Below are 19,640 nucleotides of genomic sequence, written 5' to 3'. Positions count from 1 at the left end.
TGGTGGAGTTGGGGATCTGGGGAGCAGCACCCCACAGAGAGAGAGAGGAGAAAGTTGGGGTAGAAGTGAAACCTGATTCGATGACATCCTACCAGCACCGTCAAATTGGTCCTTCAACCTTTACACTTTCAAACATTCAGCAACCAGAGACCAACTGCGGAGGCCCACAGCTACATCAATAACCAACCAATTTTAGATCTCTCAAGTGCAGTGCCAAAAAATGTAATTGATCACTTGTCACAAGGTTTGAGTATGAGTATCATTAACTAGAGAGATCAGCTAAATTAGACCATGGGAATTCTGTCTCAACACCAACAAGGTGAGAAGGTGTCAGCAAAGTGTCCATAAATAGCTCAAGTTCATTTAAAGTTGGATCTACACAACGTTTAATCTGCCCCAAAATTATGTAAAAAAAAATAATAATAATCAAATAAAAATAAAAAACACAGAAGTTACATATAAACTCAACTTCTTTCCCAGTAGGATTCCTTCCTAAGGTTCCTAAACAGACAGGACGGTCCAAAGTGTCCTTACTTTTCCAAAACAACTTCTCCAGTTTCCTTAAATCCTTGAATACATCTGCAACTGATCAATCATGACAAGGCTGATGTGTTCATTTTCTAGAAGGGTTGTACACGAGAACACTTCCTACATTGCAACACAAATAGAAAAGAAAATATAAATATACCCCCATTAGAAAAAACAAAACAACAACAAAAAAAACCTTTAATTTCAGATTCAAAGCACAACACAACATAATGCACAATCTGACCTCACTTACACTGTTAGCAGCATGTTATTGAGATTGGCTAGATTTTAGATATAGAACACATGCAGGCCATGAATACACTCTAATCATTGGTAATGATGTTCTAAAGCATAAAAGGCCAGCATTGATTATTGTTACATTACGTAAACCAAATACTGTGTGTATGCTGTATTTTTTCAGTACTCGGTACCAAACTATTCATGTAGAGCATGATACAAACAATGGCAATGTGATGTGTTTTGTTAAGAACAAAAATATAAAGAAACACATTTTATGCATGAAAATAATAATATTATATGGATGTTTTTAAACAATTTTTGAGTAAAAAAAAAACAACAATGTAAAGAAGTGTTGTGGGAAAACCCACCACATGGTGAAATTTTTACATACATATTTCACCATATAAAAGCTGGTATCATGCCCATTCCAAATCTGTTTTTATTTTTCCATAGCTTGTTGGTAGCAAAATAACTTTGGCTGATCGCTATGATTTTCAGGAACTGAATTTTGAGAAAGACAGGTTTATTTAACTGTCACCATCCCGCTAACGGGAAGCTTGGCACTCTTTTTCTATTGCCTTTTTTTCACATATTTTAGTAATCATCATAAATAAGGTATCATTTGAAAGCTTACAAACTCAAAATACATCCTGTGAGTCCATTATGACATCATTTGAGGCACTTACATCCCCAGGATTTAGAAGATTGAGGTGAGCAAGATCATTTAAGTGAGCAGCAATTTTAGACTCCGTTGTTCTCTTGTTCTCCATCTCGAGATAACGCTATATATACTGCGTCGTTACAGTTTAAACAGGATTGCCGCGAAATGAGCACTGAAACACCTTCATTGTACATGTCATGTGGTTTATTTTAATAGTTAAAAGCTCTTTGTAGTGTTAAGAGATTTTTTGCACCTCCGCCAGGCGTTAGAGAAAAAAGTATTTTCAGCTTGCCACTACACTATTTTTCTGCACTAAACAAAGGGATTTTGCCAAGATATTTTCAGAGATAAGAGAAAAGATGTAATAGAATAATAATTTAACGAAAAACATTTTTTTTGACAAAAAACTGACATTCAAACTATCTTTTGACCTTCCTGAAAACGGCCCAGTGCGACATCTGACGGTTTTTCACATTTAGATAAAATATTTTATAGTGGGGCCAATGAAAACTGATTATTCACACTGAGCTGATTTTTTAATGTTATCATGCCACACTAATAGTCTAAATTTAGCTGTTGTTTTTTAAACTCCTTTTAGGTCATAATCATTCAATGTTCTTCTTTGGAGAAGACCGTCAAAACGAAACGAAATAGATTGAGAGGTACTGCACTGCTTATGAGGGCTTTTTGTTTTAATGGTCAGCATCTGCTGTATTGGTAAGCTTCAATGTTTTCTTTTTTTCTAATGTATTTTTCTGAACTAGAATGTACTGTAGGAAGGGAAGGTTGCTGTTGTGCTGTAGCCAGAACCTCTTAAACTACACCGACCCTGCTGTCAATCAGTTTAATGGCTTGTCACTCTTCAAATTCACAAGCGAATAAAGAACAAGGTCAGAAGCATGGGATGCCATTTCCAAGAACTAGACCCATGTGCTTCCAGGGCTCAAAGTGAAGCAAGATCAAGAACATCTGTGTTTATAGAAGGTAACAAATAAAATTACTGAGTGTCAACAGTTTATCTTTAGCTATTTAATCTGGTTCTATTTCTTATATTTAATGCTTTTTGATCCAAACAAAATCTCCCAGCACTGAGAACACTGAGAGCTGATTTGGCTGTTTGTTGCTAGCTAACACTGAAGAGAAGTTACTCTCCAGGAACAGATTAAACCGTGTGTGTGTGTGTGTGTGTGTGTGTGCGCGCGCGCGCGCACTTGGTGAGCAGAGCAACTCCAATTGTGTAAAACAACTGAAACGCTGGCTACTCTGTTTTCACTTTCTGCTATGCAGTCTGTCATCAGAGCAGGCTTTGTTCCTTACTTATCGATTATGTGAGTGTTTCTAAACAAACAAACAAGCACTATGTCGAGTGAAAAATCATAAACACATTAATTTATTAAGGACAAAAGCTCTCTAGATATGAGGTGAATATGAGGGGCCTTAAGAAAATGTTAATAATTTTGATCTAATATAATTTTTGGGTGATAGTTGAAGAATATTGATTCAACAAAGTGCATTTTTCTCACCCTACTAGAACACTGTTTTTCTTGTTTTTTGTATAATCCAATCCGAATCCATTCTTTTGCAATGCTTTGGAAGTATGTATTTGTATTTTTCATGTATTTTATACAGTACTGAATTTAACCTACTACACAACCACTGTAATGGACACATATATGCATTGCTATTGTAAACGTAATGATTAATAAACAAAACAGTCTTTATTATAATCCATCAACTAGGAAAGAATGGGAAGAACAAAACAATCACCTTCACAATGACAATAGCAGAAAACTATAGGAAACACAGGACTTAAATACATGGAACAAACAAATGTGAACCAATTAGGAAACAGCTGAACAGAATGACTAGTCAATGAGTAACCAGTGAGACTAATGAGAACTAAGGCATGCAGGTAATAGAAACAAAGCTGAACATAATAGGATGTACTTGTTACAGCTATCACCATCCATACAAGTTAACCAATACTGGGGTTATTCTTCAAGTTTGATGGACAGTATTAAGACTGCGGGGACTACTTTGGGGAACAAATATCCATTCCACCATGCTGAGGGGATGCATGCTCTAACAGCTTAGACTCCATAAAACTAGCTATCAGAGTCACTCTTCCCATCCTTCACATCCTTCCTCTTCCCACCTGACCATTCATTCCCACCAGCTACAGCCCAAGCTGCACACACACACACACACACACACACACACACACACACACACACACACACACACACACACACACAAAGAAAAGGAAAGTCCTGGCTTACATTCTTCCTGCCTACCTTGCAGGGCTGAGAAAAAAGTATTAGCCCACGAACCCAAGAGTATTACATGTTATGAACACCTTCAAGGGAATATGGCCAAGGATTAATAGAGTATAAATCCTGGTCTGCTACTTCAGGGGTCATACAATACTCTCCAGCAATACTAATCCCACAGCAAAGGCCTACAAACCTCTAGATCCAGCACTCCATGAGGAGGCCTCCAATGATAACCTTTCACAATGGATTGTAGAAACAGCACCTGGAGAACAGCGACTCGGTATAACGACCCTCTGAGTGAGGGGAGCACTCTACAGTAGCTCAACCGCTTACTGCTGGTGAGCGGAGGCCTCAGCATGATGACCCTCTAGACACCCTCATGAGAGGAGGCTTAACCACACTCTACCCTTACAGCTTCACCAGGGAGGCTCCAAAAGAGCCACACATGCTGGTGTTACCTGTCTAGACAGGGCTTTAAAGATGAACTGAACTGAAATTTGAAAAAAGGTGACATAACAGATGTATTTTATTAATTATCATTGGTACAATTTTTAAAATGGCATAATTTGTTAAAAGGGATAAAATGGTACATTGAAAGTGTTGTTTTTGTTACACGGGCGCCGCCATGTTGGATTTCAACATTCGACTACGTCACTGGCATGGTAAGCCACTCCGCTGCCTACCCGCACCAGCAGAACAGCCGTAGCTTGTAAACAGTCTGAGGCGCGCTGACATGGCTGAAGAAACAGAATTTTTAGCGACACACTATCTAGAGATATGTACTTTCGTCAATGAGTACATGAAACGTCTGACAATGTCTGCATTAAATGTTTTATTTACACAAGTTACAAGTTCAACACATCACGTTAACGTTACTCGAATCCTTGATATTCGGCTGAGGGGAAAAGATTCCTGATATATAGTTCACGGTAAAGGATGGGATTCTCCTTTCTAAATGCACCCTCGCCCATAGAGTGAACTGCCAGTACGCTGTTAATCTAAACAGTCTGAGAAAAGTCTGAGAAAACAAGTTAGCCCAGCCTAGTCGCCTATTCGTAAAATACCCTGCTACTGATGGGGCGCTCGCGTCTCAGCTCGGACATCCATTAGAGACAGCATAGCCTCCCCCAACACGTTTCTCTCACCGAACAGCATCCGAAATGAACGGTGCATGGTGATGCATTTTTCGCCGATCAATAAATGTTCCAGGTTGACCTCTCTGCAAAAGATCGACTCCTGTGCAGTATGCATACTCCACAGCGCTCGCGCCCACAATCACTTCTCCCCAAACGATCCTGTACTGTAAGTGAAGCCTAAAACTGATCGTCCTCCATGTGGTGGTAGTCAGACACTACCGGCCTGTCCCTCGCGGGCTCAAATGCGTAATCCATGCCGTTAAAAGTGCTCATTTTCGTCAGTGTATATAGGACCTGCAGCTGTTGTCTATGGCGCTCCGCGGGTCCTACCATGCCAGTGACGTCATCGAAATTGCCAGCGCTAACAAGCGCAATTTTGCGTTGCTTATAAAAAGCTATATTAATATTTTTTATTAAAATGTTTAGTGTAATTTACGTTTAATTGTCATAAACAACACGTTTTCATCGTCGAATTTTTTCAGTTCAGTTCATCTTTAAAGAGTGGAGGCCTCAAATCTTGAATTGAAAGAAGGCCCAACACACACTCTATGCTACTGAAAGATCTATCAAGGAGGTTCAGATAGAGCCATACACTCAAGACCATTATCTAGCCAAGGCTCTGGAGAGCAAGAGATGACTAAATAAAACGAAAGGAGGCCTAACAACATGCTGCCCTAAAAACCATCTAACCAAGGAGGCTCAAGACACATTGGTGCCACCATCTAGACAGAGCTCCAAAGAACGAAGGCCTTGCATGACGACCCTCTAAAACAGGGATAGACATATGAAGGAGGCTCTCAGAGAGCCATTTAACTTGATATCCTTATCAAGGCGGAGATCTAGGGAGCAGAGGCCTCAGGCAAACAACTCTCTAGAATGAGAGGAGAGAAAGCCTTATGCATTTGGTGTCACCCTCTAGATAGAAATGATTTGTCGGAATGAGCTCACTACAGGGAGAAAGCACCTTGTCAAGAAATATGCACATAACCAAGAGGGTTCTACTCCATGCTCATCCTAAATGACCAATGGGAGTTAACAGAGGGCTATCTACAACCATTATAAACCTGTAATATGATTCTGTCTCTAGACTCCAGCACTCTCAGAGGTGCAGTGTAACAGGAGGAGTTTGCAACCCAGAGCAAACAAACCTCTTTCTCTTGGGGTCCAGAGACCAGAAGATCTCTGCACCTTCCTCAGTCAGCAGACCACAAGGAAGCAGACTAGACGAACCGAATGCTCAACTGACCATTCATAGCATCGAACCATCCTCTTTCTTAGGGTGTCAGGAGCCCTATTATTAAGGATTTTACTTCCATTTCAGCATGGAGACATTGCCATCAAGGGGAGCCAGCTGAGTTTGGTTGTTTTGTAGGATCTCAACACCCAAAATACTCCCGAAGGTGCCTTACGACAAGGAAGGGTTCATAAACAGGGGCGAAAAAGCCACTTCCTGTCGGGTTCTCGAGATGGAATGAGCTCAACAGGAACTGGAGGACCCTACTTCTTGACCCGTCTCAGGAGGAGGCTTCTGCTCTACAGTCAAACCTAAGGAAAAAAAATGGCTATCTAGAGTAGACTCCATTACTCCCGAACAAGTTCTCTGATACTCAGGCCAACACTTCCTGAAATGTTTTTCTGAGTGTAATCCATAGTGATTGCCTTAACATGTAAGCAAACAAACGGATCCTGAAGACAAAAGAAATTGAGGACGTGTACTACATGCACCGGTAGTGACGTCTCTTGTTGTCACCGGCCAATGATATTTTCACATTTAGATGTGTGCTTCAGACACCGGTCATGCTGAAGGCATTCCCTTATAGTGTAATACATTTGAAAGGGAACAGACTTATTGTAAAATATTATAAAAAATAAAAATAACTATTTTTCAGCACCTATTAGTCTCCAGTCACAAGATCTTTCAGAAATCATTCTAATATGCAGATTTGGTGCCAAAGAAACATTTCTTGTTATTATCAATGTTGAAACCAGTTGTGCTGCTTAAATATTTTGTCGTTGTTGTAAATGAAAGGAAATGAAAGAAAACTTTAATTTTTGTATCAATATAAAAGTCATAAAAAATAATAATAATGGTAATTAGCATTTTTTAATGCTAGTATACCTATGTGACGGTGAAATGAAGTCGTATAGACCTAAATGTGCAGTGTGTGATTTTTAGCTGCATCTAGTGGAGAGGTTACGACTCATCCGAAGCGTTGACATTTACATTTATTCATTTAGCAGACGCTTTTATCCAAACGACTTACAAGTGCTATAGATGTCATAGGTCGCACGCCTCTGGAGCAACTAGGGGTTAAGTCTCTTGCTCAGGGACACATTGGTGTCTCACAGTGGATTCGAATCCGGGTCTCTCACACCAAAGGCATGTGTCTTATCCACTGCGCCATCACCACCCCTGAGTTGCATGAGTGAGTTGCACTCACGATTGCAACCAAGAAAAGCTACATGACTGACAGAAAAAATATGTCATCATTTGAGACAACAGAGAGTAGCAAGTTAAGCAATAAGTTTCTTTCTTGAATATAATTATTACTTGTTTATCATTGTGTCAGTGTTTTATTCGCTGACTTTAGCTAGCTTCTGTGCACAAAGAACAACATAGTGACACGCTCTGTAGTAGTAGCAAAATGGCTATTTCAATGTAAGGGGAACCGTGGCGAATGTAGATAAATGGATCGTTCTAAGGTAATAAAAAACATAATGGTTCATAATGCAAGGTTTTTATACACCACTGAAAACACAGTTATCTATATTACATTGCATTTCTGTCTTCAGATCCTCCTAAATATTTCACAATGCAACTTTAAAATGAACTTAACATTCTATGTTTTATTAATTTTGAATATTGTGTGTTTAAAACATGTTAAAAGTAAAACTATATGTATAAAACCAAAAAGGTCCTGAAGTTTTGGTAATGGGCCAAAATTGGAACAATGCCAAAAGGGGATTGAATGAAGAGTATGTGAGGTCAGAGAGCATTTCAATGATGTCGTAGAAGAGGTTATTTTGAGCAGGTGTTGATGAGGTCCAATGCAAATGTTGATATGTGAGTCAGGAAGAAAAACGGCCTCTAGAAGCAGAAAACAGGAGAGACGGGTGGGGGAGCGCAACGTCAAACATACGAAAGCTAAATATTTGACAGCTGAAACCATCATTGACCTTCTAGGGGGCTTTAGCCGCCTGTAGGGGTTGAACAGTTGAGAATAATCCTTCCCCTGTCAATTGTCACTCAAGCTCAGCAATAACACAAGCTATCATCCAGCTTAGCCTTTCCCCAATTTAGAGAGAGAGATGCAGCAAGAGAAAGAGAAGGAGAGGAAGATCAGAAAAGATGGAGAGAGTTGAAGAAATCACTAAATGAACTAGCAGCCATGAAATTCCCCCTCCATTGGAAAAATGAGATCAAACGTTCACTGGCAGATTTGCTTAATTAAGTGTCCTTGAGCTGTGTTGATGTGAAAAGCCTTCACTTTTACACCTTACATCTAATATCAAATACGTGAACCAATCAGAGACGAGATCCTGAGGGGGTCAGCCAATCAGCATGCAGCCATGAAGACGACTGGATTACGGTCTCATAATGACGCTGACCCTCCGTGACAGCTCTCAATTAAATCTAATGATCACTGCGACGAGGGACACAAAGCAATAGCGTGAATGGAAGCGAGTATGTAAGCGCAGACCTCTCAATGAACCACGGCCAGGAAATGGTCATTGCCCGCTGCTTTTAAGCCATCTATTATTTGCTTGATATATGAGATTATTTATATATCAGATTAGTCGGTTTTGCATCGCGCTGAGGGTTATGGAAATGTCCCGACATGACATCTGGACAGATTGACAACGGTAAAGACAAAGTTGACAGCTTTGGCTTTTACTCTAATCTGGCTTTTATATTGTGCCGCTGTTCCGTTCAGAGATTTAAGTTAAAAGTGTGGCGATACATACGGAAAGGAAAATAAACAGATTATGGCTAAAAGGCCAGGAAAAGCTTCTCATTAGAACAACAGAATCAGTTGAGTTGGAAAACATCAGGATCAAATGCATTGTACTGCGAGAGAGGTCACCGCGCTGTCGTGTTTTTTTAAGTGTGGATTGCTTTCAAGGGGAAAAGGATTGTTTTAGAGCTCTTTAGAGTTCACGTTCGGCTGGATGTTTGATGACTGCGCTTGCTTGACAAGAGAGGAGTCTGGTAATAGTGCTCGTCTAAAGAGACCTTAGATTATGAAGCGGTGACAATGGAATCACTCAGTCCACATTTTCTTCGCTTCAAACATCGCTCAATCTTATATAATTAGATTAATAAGACCTAATTTCAATGAGTTGTTCATCAAGACCCAGCTGTTAAGAAACACTGAAAGTTAATCTGCAGCAGGCTGGTGAGGCAGGTGTAAAACACATGTGATTTCACAGTGTTTTTTGTCGGTTTGTTGTTGTTTTTTAAGGTGAGGGACATCCCTCATAAAAGTGTTAATGGTGGGCTTCATCAGAGTGGTCACTGTGGCACAGCATTAAGCACACACTTAATTAAAGTCCAATTACAGCTCACCATGAGACAAGGCCAAGCAATCTCAGCCACACAAAAATGGCTAGATGAAATCTTTTTTTTTTTTTGTCATGATATATTCAGTCATTTAGTTGGTGTGGCATTTCATACAGAATGAACAAAGAGTGTAGATATTTTTGTGTATGTGTCTATGCAAAAAGTATGAAATTGTTTTTAAAAAAAAATCTAATTCTACTAATGAGATCTGGTGGATAATATGGTATTTAAAGAATGCTCTTCTTTAACTCAATGTTTAGGAACCGACATTCTTTTATGAATTAATTGCAGACACAACGCATCTGCATTCATGTTCAGAACATACTGAAAATGAATTCAATAAGAATATTTGGGTGGGGGTGGAGAGGATGTGTGGAATCAAAGAGAATTCAAAGAGCCGTACAACATCTTCTTTTGTTGTTCTGTTGCACTATTTTGGGACTTGGGCTGCCATCTCACAACAGTGTACTTGTGTTTCGAATAATGTTTAATTTGTTTTCTTAATACATGAGGCTGTGCCCAACATTGTGATATTTATTTTGTGTTTAGTTAAACACAGTCCTTGAGCTATTCCCAAAGGCTGGGGCTGCAGTTGTTTGTACTAGTGCATAAAATCCTTGAATTAGTGTGGGCTCAAGGGTATGTTCTTTTCCCAAGATTGTGGCTGTGGAGAGAGTTTACGCAAAGACCACAATAGCCATCTTCATGAAGCAGCCAGTATAATAGCTCTCTGGGGCAACTCCAAAAAAGTATTTTAAATTCCTAATGCTTTTTGTCCTTTTGCATTTTTGAATAACACAGTTATTGTTAAAGTTATTGACAGTGTTGTTTCTTTTTGCAAAGCACTGCATATTTTCTGCTTCACAATAAATAAACAAACGACAGACATTTTTGCTGAAAAACAAAAAACTTTTGCTGATAATTTACTCACCCCCATGTCATCCAAGATGTCCACGTCTTTCTTTCTTCAGTCGAAAAGAAATTACGTTTTTGATGAAAACATTCCAAGATTTTTCTTCATATAATGGACTTCAATGGGAACCAAACGGTTCAAGGTCCAAAAGACAGTTTCAGTGCCTGTTTGAGGGCTTTAAACGATTTAAGACGATGAATAAGGGTCTGATCAAGCGAAACGATCGCTCATTTAAAAAAAATAAAAATAACAAAGTTTAAGTTTTATAAGCTCAAATGATCAGCTTGCTCTGTTAGGGTTAGCGTTAGGGTGTGATAGGTGTTCGTGACTCTCCTATTCGAACTTGTTCATCAAAATGAAAGGCGACCATTTGAGCTTATAAAACTTAAACTTTGTTATTTTATTTTATTTTTTTAAATGAGTGATCGTTTAGCTTGATAAGACCCTTATTCATCGTCTGAAATCGTTTAAAGCCCTTTGAATAGTTAGCAGTTTGCACTGAAATTTCTTTTGGACCTTGAACCGTTTGGTTCCCATTGAAGTGCATTATATGGACAAAAATTATGGAATGTTTTCATCAAAAACCTTAATTTCTTTTCGACTGAAGAATGAATGACATGGATATCTTGGATGACATGGGGGTGCGTAAATTATCAGCAAAAGTATTTCTTTTTTTTTTTTTCAAAAGTGAACTACTCCTTTAAAAGGCCATTATAATCTGTGTGGAGCAAGAAGGACCTACAATAACACAAGGAAAAAGTTACATCCCAATTGCCTGCCACTTATCATCCCATCACTCTTATGTATTAATAACAGTGTACTGTACTACTCTAATTGGAATGGATGTTTTACATCCTTGGGCTGATTGTGAAAGACATGACAAGATATTCTTGGAAAATTTTAAAAAGAGAAACAGTTTCTCAGGCGCCTCAGGCTGTCTTTCTGCAGAGGACTCGAAGGTAGTGACCTAGAAGTTCTGCCAAGGGGGAAGACCAGCGTTAAGACAGGAAACTGCCATGTGTCATTCATTGTTCATTCAGTGTCAACACCTTGTTTGTTCTCTAGTTCTGACCGATGTTCTCTTGCCTGGTTGAATTTTAGAAAGTCAAGATGTGCACCACAGCTTTTAAAGTCTTGTGTTTTTCAACCTAAGAACCTGACGATTCATGACATATAGCAAGGACTTGACATTAACACAAGCCAACCTGCCAAATACGTGTGGATTTCAGTGTTGGCGTGTAACGTAGTCACTCCTACTGGCCACTTTGGCGGGTTGAATTTCATATAAGATACATTTTTCAATTGTAGTCTTTTAAAAAGGCATCTGAAATAATAAATTAAGTGCAATCTAGTGTTGGCTGTAATATTGATTTTTCGATACATATCGATGCTGACATATCTGAAACTCTTTTGCAGAATGAGATACAAAAGATACCAGCTGTGTGTTCTCACTCAATCTCTCCGACAGCGAGTTGACACACAAACCCTTTACTCACTCGTTTTATTTGCTCCGGATGAAAATTGTTGGTGAATTCTGGCGAGGGATTGCACATACTGTATTGAACACAATTTTACTCATTCCCACAGATTTTGCGCTCACACCCTAAGTGCGTGCACATAGAGTATATTGGCTATATAAAACAGTATATGTGGGTCCGTGCGTCAGGTCTTAAAGTGACAGTAGCCTATTATACCGGCTGCCAGATTATGAGACGCTATTAAACATATCTATGTGGTCGTTATTTCCCTATGGTATCCATCTTCCAAACTGTGGCCAGTGAAAATGCTGAGTGGCTAACTTTGGAAAACCACTAGCCACAATGGCTTGTAAACAAAAAAAAGTTAATGTCAAGCCCTACATACAGCATATGTTAAATCAGGCTCCCAAATTTATGGGATGATCCCTTTGGAAAGGACCCCTTTCCTACAACATAAAGGCAGCTATATTTTCAAGAATGAAGACTCATTTATATAGTATGGGAGAAATGAATAAGTGTGATTGTATAAAGCCAACATGGAAGTTATTGGCTTTTATATTATAATTGCACTAAAGTAAAAACAAATTTACTTTTAAATATTTACTTTGTATTAAGATGAAACGATAAGTTTTGAAACTACAGTAATGTTCTAAACAGTTTTACAGAGAATATTACCTTAGAACCACCATTGATAAAGGTAAAAGTTTGAAATTGATCGTGAAGAAACAAAGTCTATAGCCTATGGACCTTTCTCACAATAACTGGAAATACGTAATTGTTGTGGTTGTTCCTGTCAACCATGAACACATCAGAAAAACCAGCCCGTTCTCATCCTTTAGCGTCACATAGAACGCTATATGACAAAACGGCGCTATATTACGCACATGGCACCCTTTATCGTTAATATTCACGCGAACCCAAGGCGTCATAAATCCTTTAGCGTAATATGAGACTACACACACCTAAACCTAACTATCACAGCGCGTGTTATATTACCGATAACAGGTGCCATGTGCGTAGTATAGCGCCGTTTTGTCATATAGCGTTCTATATGACGCTAATGGATGAGAATGCATTGGAAAAACACACCCGGGGAAGAGAAAATTGATTAGAGATTCTTCACAACTTCGAAAAAATTCAAACTTGCCATGGTCCAGTTGTTGATGACTTTGTAAAATGGTGTGGTGATACTTGTCTGCAGCTGAATGTATCTAAGACCAAAGCTATGACTATTGATTTCAGAACTAAAGCTCATTCTTCCCAATATACGTCCATTAAAGGTGAGAAGGTGGAGTGTGTGGAAAGTTATTAATATTTAGAGACTATAATTTACAATAAACTGCGTTTTGATGTGAATACCAAAAAAGAAGTCTGTCAGTTTTATTCAACAGTTATGCTCTTAGGTAGTGACCTTTTTTTTGCACTGCTCTTGCTATAGAACGATCAAAGATGAAGAACAGTTTATACAAATATTAATTTATCCCTTGTACACTCAGATTGTTAAATACTCAGAATGGTATATATTCATATTTTAAATGTATATGTAGCCTACTGTTGTGTGTTCTTATTTATCTTGTTTTATATTATGGTGTAATTAATTATGGTGGAACTACTTAATACACAAATCATAATACATAAATAATAAACATAAACAATGGCGGGTTAGTAAATGGTGACTAGTAGAAAAGATCACAGGATCAATAACATCCCTCCGGATAGCCTGAATCCTTTCCCAACTTCATCAACAGGGAACTTAGGGTAGGAATGAAAAGACAGATGGCTCCTTTTGGGTCATAACAAAAACAGACCGGTATGCAACTACTCTTACTAGCTGCTTGCGCTATTTCTTCTGCCCTGGGGTGCGTTTCCCAAAAGCACCGTTAGCCAACTATGGTCGCAAGTTCCGTCGTTATCCACACGGTTGAACAAGTTGGTTACCCGAAACCATCGTTCCAACGAACATTCGCAAACAGCATCGCAAAGTTGTGTAGTTTGAACGACAGCTTTCGACCTATGGTTAGAGGGATTGTTTCTATATTGCATGACATTTGGAGGTAATAAATCCTTATCTTGAGCAAAATAAGCAAGCTGACATTCAGTACAATCGGTGTATTTTATTTAGAATAAATACAAATGGAATTTATGTCTTTTAGTTTGTCAAAAGATTTAACGTGTAACGTGTTTGAAGAGTGCGCATGTGCGAACGTGCTCTACTATGCAAGAACGAGCCAAATATTGAGTCTGGTAATAAAGCAAAATAACTGAGAACAATTAGAAATAGTCGTCAGATTACATGTTTGTAATTTATATTAAAAAAAAAAATCGAGCGTTAAAAGTAGTTATTATTCCACCACGTGCGAAACCAGCGTTGTTGAACGATACTTTGCGACAGTGGGTTTCGGGAAACAGCTAGTTGAGTCGTGACTAGCTAGTTGATTTCTCCAACGATGCATCGTACTATGGTAATGAAGCAGCGAGCTACGTCGTTGTACGGGAAACGTACCCCAGAGTGGAAGAAGATTACCACGACAATTGCGTATTTCCAGTCACAAAGTTCTATATGTACTTACTCTGCTGCGAAGTTGACTTGTAAGGTTCTGGTTTAATGTTTAGGCGTCTATATAGGCTAAATCCTGCTCCTGGGCCACCACCTGCACATTGTAGCTCCAACCAGCTTCAACACTTCAAGTTTCTAGTGACCCTGAAGACACTAGTTGTCCTAAAGTAGTCGCATGTACTTATGCACTATGTACCGTGTAGGGTGTGAATTTTATACAGTTAATTTGTCATTTAACATCGGAGCCCCTCCCCGTCTGTATCATCCGGGTATTTAAATTTTACTTTTTATATTTGAAAAAAAAAAAGGTTAATTTTCATTATTATATTTAGGTGGTTAGAGCTGGAATTTTAAAGTAAAATAAAATGGTGTAGTAAGATTACATTTATATGCGAGCAGTATGTGTTTGGGTGATCATCTCTTGAGTGACTGGTAGCAGTTTGCAAAACCCTGATGGGCATCACCAAACACGATTAATCGCATTACCTAACCATTTACTAGTTACTTCCTTTGAAGCATGGTCCTAAGAAAGAGAATTCGGTTAAACTGACAAAAATAAAACAAATATGAATATATTTTGACAAAGCATCTCCATTTCTCTTTCAATAAATAATAAGTTAGAACTAGATGTCAAAGAATAAAATAAGAGCAAATAGAGTGAAAGTGAGAGAGTAATATGAATGTGTGAGGTAAGATAAAATAAACATTCAGTTTTTATTCAGACAAATAGAGTCAGAAATTGTAAATCCCTACAGAGAAGCGGCATTAACAATTCATAAAGGTTAAAATAACTGTTTATTTCGAAGATTTCAATGAGGGATGCAAAGAAACTCCCTGCTGTATTGCCATCTGAAGCAATTAAATCACATACCCACTAAGTAAAGCAGTGAACACACTTATGAGCCACTTACACTCACTCATGATCTTTAACACACACATACTCGCACACACATTACTATGAAACCAAGTCATCAAGTTGCTGTTGCCTTAAATGAGCTGTTATGACTTTATAAAAATTCAAGGTTTCATTTTAAATATGAGCATGTTTTGTGGTAACCAGACTTTGAAAATGTTCTCCCTCTCTCTCTCATACACAAACAATAAAATCATAAAAAAAACAAGCTATAAGCTTAAACAAACAATCATAGGACAAGAACGCAGATTATTAATTACCACAAATGTATTATTCATACATACACACACAAACAACACACACAGCTACACACTTTCAAAGTATTTTCATGAATTTTTCATTGTGCACAGAATAAGGACAGCTGTGTGATTACGTGTACCTTTCCATCACCACGGCCTGCTATTGGATAAAAATGAGAAGTATATTTCCAGAATATCCTTTCTGGTTTGCAGTGTTTTGCAAAGATGTTCAGACCCTTAATCAATGCTCTAATTGCACTATTCTAAATCCAATTTATTTCATGCGTTTTATTTGAAAGCACAGATTGGTATTATGTGAATAACAATAATTTAAAAAAATGTATGCAGAGAAATTAATAGTATGTTATTACTAATATACAAAAGAACATGTAAAGTACTTGATCATAAGTTTAACTTTAGTGTGTTAATATTACATTTAAACTATACTAAATGTACTAAATTCAGCTTCATTAATGCAAATGTGTAATTACATGACAAGTTTCAATAGAAATTGCATTAATGTATATTTTAGTTTACATAATTGCTTGTCAGTAAATAAAGCAGACAATAGATATAATTCTGAAATGACATATAAAGATGTACTTTCAGTCGTAACTGCATTTAATATAAAGTTAAACTACAATACATTTTCATTTATTTGCAATGCAATTAAGTGCTTGAAAACATTAAATGTGAAGTGAACGTAAATTATATTAGTATGCTGATGATACTTAATTTTCACAAGGATGAGTGGTGACCCTTCACAAGATCTGAACCCTTTTCTAGATGTGTTAAACACAAATGCTTGAATATTGTTTTCTACCATGTACTTTTTCATATTAAATTATTCAACAGCTCTGTTTTTTTTTGTTTTTTGTTTTTTGGACTACAGATTCACAACTTGAACAATAATCCATGTGTGTTTTTATCCAGAAAATATCATTTATTTAAGTTATACACAGGTAGCAGCCAATAGTAAGGCCATTTTGTCCTCTAAATAACATTTCATCCGGTCAAACAAATAGTGCATGCCATTTTAAAATAATTCAATATGTGTTTCAGTGTTGTAAAATACACATATCACAGACAACATAATTACATAAATTCATTAAAATTAGAGAATTGATTATGGGCCTGAATGCTTTTCTAAGTAAGCTTTTCATGGATCTGTTTTTGTTTGTACTACTGTTATTTGAAAGATGTAACCCTTACCTTATGAGGAACAGAAGGCCCACCGCCAAAGGGTGCCAAGCTGGCAGGAGGATCAGTGATGTAGGTTTTTTTCGGGGGAGCAGGCTGGTACCCTTGGGTGGATGGAGGAGGGGCGTGGTGAGTCGGTTCAGCTCTCCATGTGTTCTGACCCCCATAACCAGGAGCTCCACCATAGTGCTGGTCATGATAGCCTCCAGATGGAGCAGGGCAGAATCCCGGCTGAGGAGGCCCGTATGCAAAGTCAGGGCCTCTGGGTTGAGCCGGCATGTACTGGACCTGGGCTGGACCACGGACCGGCTGCTGCTGGGGTCCAGGCTGGGCGGCCTTGACCTGAACATTGAAGGTTGGCTGGCTCGGAGTAGAGGCGGTGGTGTAGGACGCTGGGACAGGCTGGGGCGCAGGCTGGTATTGGGGGCGTGGAGAAGATGAAGCTGGAGGAGGGATAGTCGAAGGGGCCTGTGGCTTCGGGGTGGATTTTTTAGTGGCGGTTAAAGGGGGCTGGGTTGGGATGACCATGCGGCGATAGCCCGTAACAGGGGCGTTGTTGGAGCCTGTCGCAGCTGGGCTGGCAGAATTCTATAAGAAATAAACAGATAAATTGAGAGCTTTTTAAATGTTTTAAAAATATATATTTTTAAATCAATGAAAATGTAATGATGACATGACAAACTTTTTGAATGTTTTTAAATGAATTATTTAAAAGTTAGTTTTATAGGCTGGCTGGTCGTTAACTAATGGTTGTTGATGATGGGACAGACATGTTACAATGAGAGGTGGTCCTAGTGAACATCAGGGGGCGTAGAACCTTCAAGCACCACAATTTAACCATCCCACATCTCACAGCGCAAGTACAGTAATTATGCAGCCTGTCTACTACAGATCGATCCACAGGGCAAGTGCAACAACCATCAGTTGCTCGTGCCCAGACCATATCCACTCATAAACTATGGCTAATAAAGCTTTGAGATTTAGAGTCAAGAGTAGGGTATAAATTAGTTTGTTAGACTGGACAGAGAGAAGTGATGGTCTGTCTGACGAGTGTAGAGACAATTGTGCTGATGCTAGCGGGCCGCATGGGACGGAGTCTAAATCAGAAAGATTTGTGTCCCTGGATTCCTGGGTGCTTTGGCTTGTAGCTCACCACAGAGAAGTCTATTCAACGTCCAACAATGGCTGTGTCACAGAGCCTGAGGACAGGCTTGATTTCTCTAGATGTAAAAAGATTATTGAAAATGAAAATAAGCACAAACCCAGTGACAACCATCAAAAGATCAAAATAAATCCTCGCTGTAGAGCATTTGGTGCTTTGTCTGCACTGTAAATGATTTCTGTTGTTTTCACAGGATTATACTGTTTTTCTCAACAGTTTCTTACTGTATAATCTATGTACAGTAAGTTACAGTAGATTTAGTTGTTTTCACAGTATTAAATTGTTTTTTCAACAGTTATGTACTGTGCACACAGTTGACAGTATGTTACTGTAGAATTGCAATGCATTCTGGGAAATTATCAGTTACTGTTAATCTAAATACAGCAGTGCAATTGACCGCGAAAAACACCACACACAGTTCCACGGGTAAAATTGCTAGCCTACTAATGTTATTCTTACATTTAAAATAAAAATGTAGCACTGGTTGACCATTAACAGTCATAATTTATGACATAATTTATGTCAGTGGGGTGTGCATGAGAGCATATTTGACTTTGGAAGAGTTTCTCTGTCGTGTCAGTGGTGCTGCTGTCTTTTCTGCCGACCTGCAACTTCTTCATCTGGTAAGTAATAATTCTTATAATGTGTATGCAAACGGATTCTAGCTAATAACTTAAAGTTATTTAGAATAGCTGACCACGATTTCTATATTCAATTTAATATATTCTAGACATTTTAATATAATATGTATATGATAGGCTACTCTTCAATGTAGCCATTTGGGATGTTACTGTAAATTCAAATACATTAGTACGAAATGACCGCGAAAAATAACCACAACAAGCTGCCATTTTATGAAGAAGTCTTCAGTTCCCTTCCCTCTGTAAGAACACGCAGGCCGTGCATCGCGTCGCTGTCGGTCGGCAACGTTTTCGCCATACATCTGGTTAGTAATTCATATTTTTATGCAAACCGAGTTACTTACGTTAACGTTAGAAAGAAGTGGCCGCGGAATGTTCTACGTCTGTAGCCTATAAGTCAGACGCGGATTTCTTTTATGTTGATAGCCTTACTTGATTAAATGTGATTTTATTGACATATATTTCATATGTAACCTCTTATACGGTCAAAATGGTCTAATCATTTTGTTATTTACCAAGTTAAGTCGGTGGAAGCCCAGCACGTTCATTATTTTATGACTTACAGGGGTTAGGAATTGCTAATCGATAAATGTATCCTGAAATCGGACATCCAAGGTTAGGATTCGGATTTATTGTTATAAAATTAAAGTGCCGATTCCTCTTATTGATTTTTTTCACGCTTATTTTCGTGTAAATCCTGACCTGGCGTTCTGCCATTATAACGTTAACGTTACCTCAGTGATAAAGTTGGACCGCGGAAAGCGCCCAAGGTGTATTTTTGTCCAAAATACAAAGCTATGTGTGACATTTACAGTATTTGTTGTGGTCTTTGTTAATCTTTGGTTATCATTAACAACACATACACGAGGGAGTTAGCCTGGTGTTGAACACTTTACTAGCGAACTTAGAATCAACAACAACAACAAAAAACCCGGGTCATACCAACTACACAAACTGCCTGGGGGTGTTCCGGTAGGAACCATTCACTGCATATACTACAGTATTGTCGGCTATAATATCATTTTTTTTTTTTTTTTTTTTTTTTTTTTACTATGTGTAAACTGACATGTACTCATTTGAAGGGAACGATGCCTTGTCAATCTTTTTTTAAGTCATGTAACTTAGTATCACACAAGCA

At 38.4% G+C, this 19,640-nt stretch overlaps 1 protein-coding gene across 5 annotated transcripts in view; it reads right to left on the bottom strand.

Annotated features, from left to right (window-relative positions):
* Positions 1–19,640, bottom strand: part of lpp (LIM domain containing preferred translocation partner in lipoma) — a 217,087-nt gene that overhangs the window by 59,329 nt on the left and 138,118 nt on the right. For all 5 annotated transcript variants that reach the window (XM_039691476.2, XM_039691477.2, XM_089134150.1 and 2 more), the window contains one exon: positions 16,712–17,287. In XM_039691476.2, coding sequence (XP_039547410.2) covers positions 16,712–17,287 — 576 coding nt within the window. The remainder of the gene's footprint in view (positions 1–16,711; positions 17,288–19,640) is intronic.

Source organism: Pimephales promelas, chromosome 8 (assembly GCF_988280905.1).
Source record: "Pimephales promelas chromosome 8, fPimPro1.hap1.1, whole genome shotgun sequence".
Classification (NCBI taxonomy): domain Eukaryota; kingdom Metazoa; phylum Chordata; class Actinopteri; order Cypriniformes; family Leuciscidae; genus Pimephales; species Pimephales promelas.
This window is presented reverse-complemented; position numbering and strand designations above follow the sequence as displayed.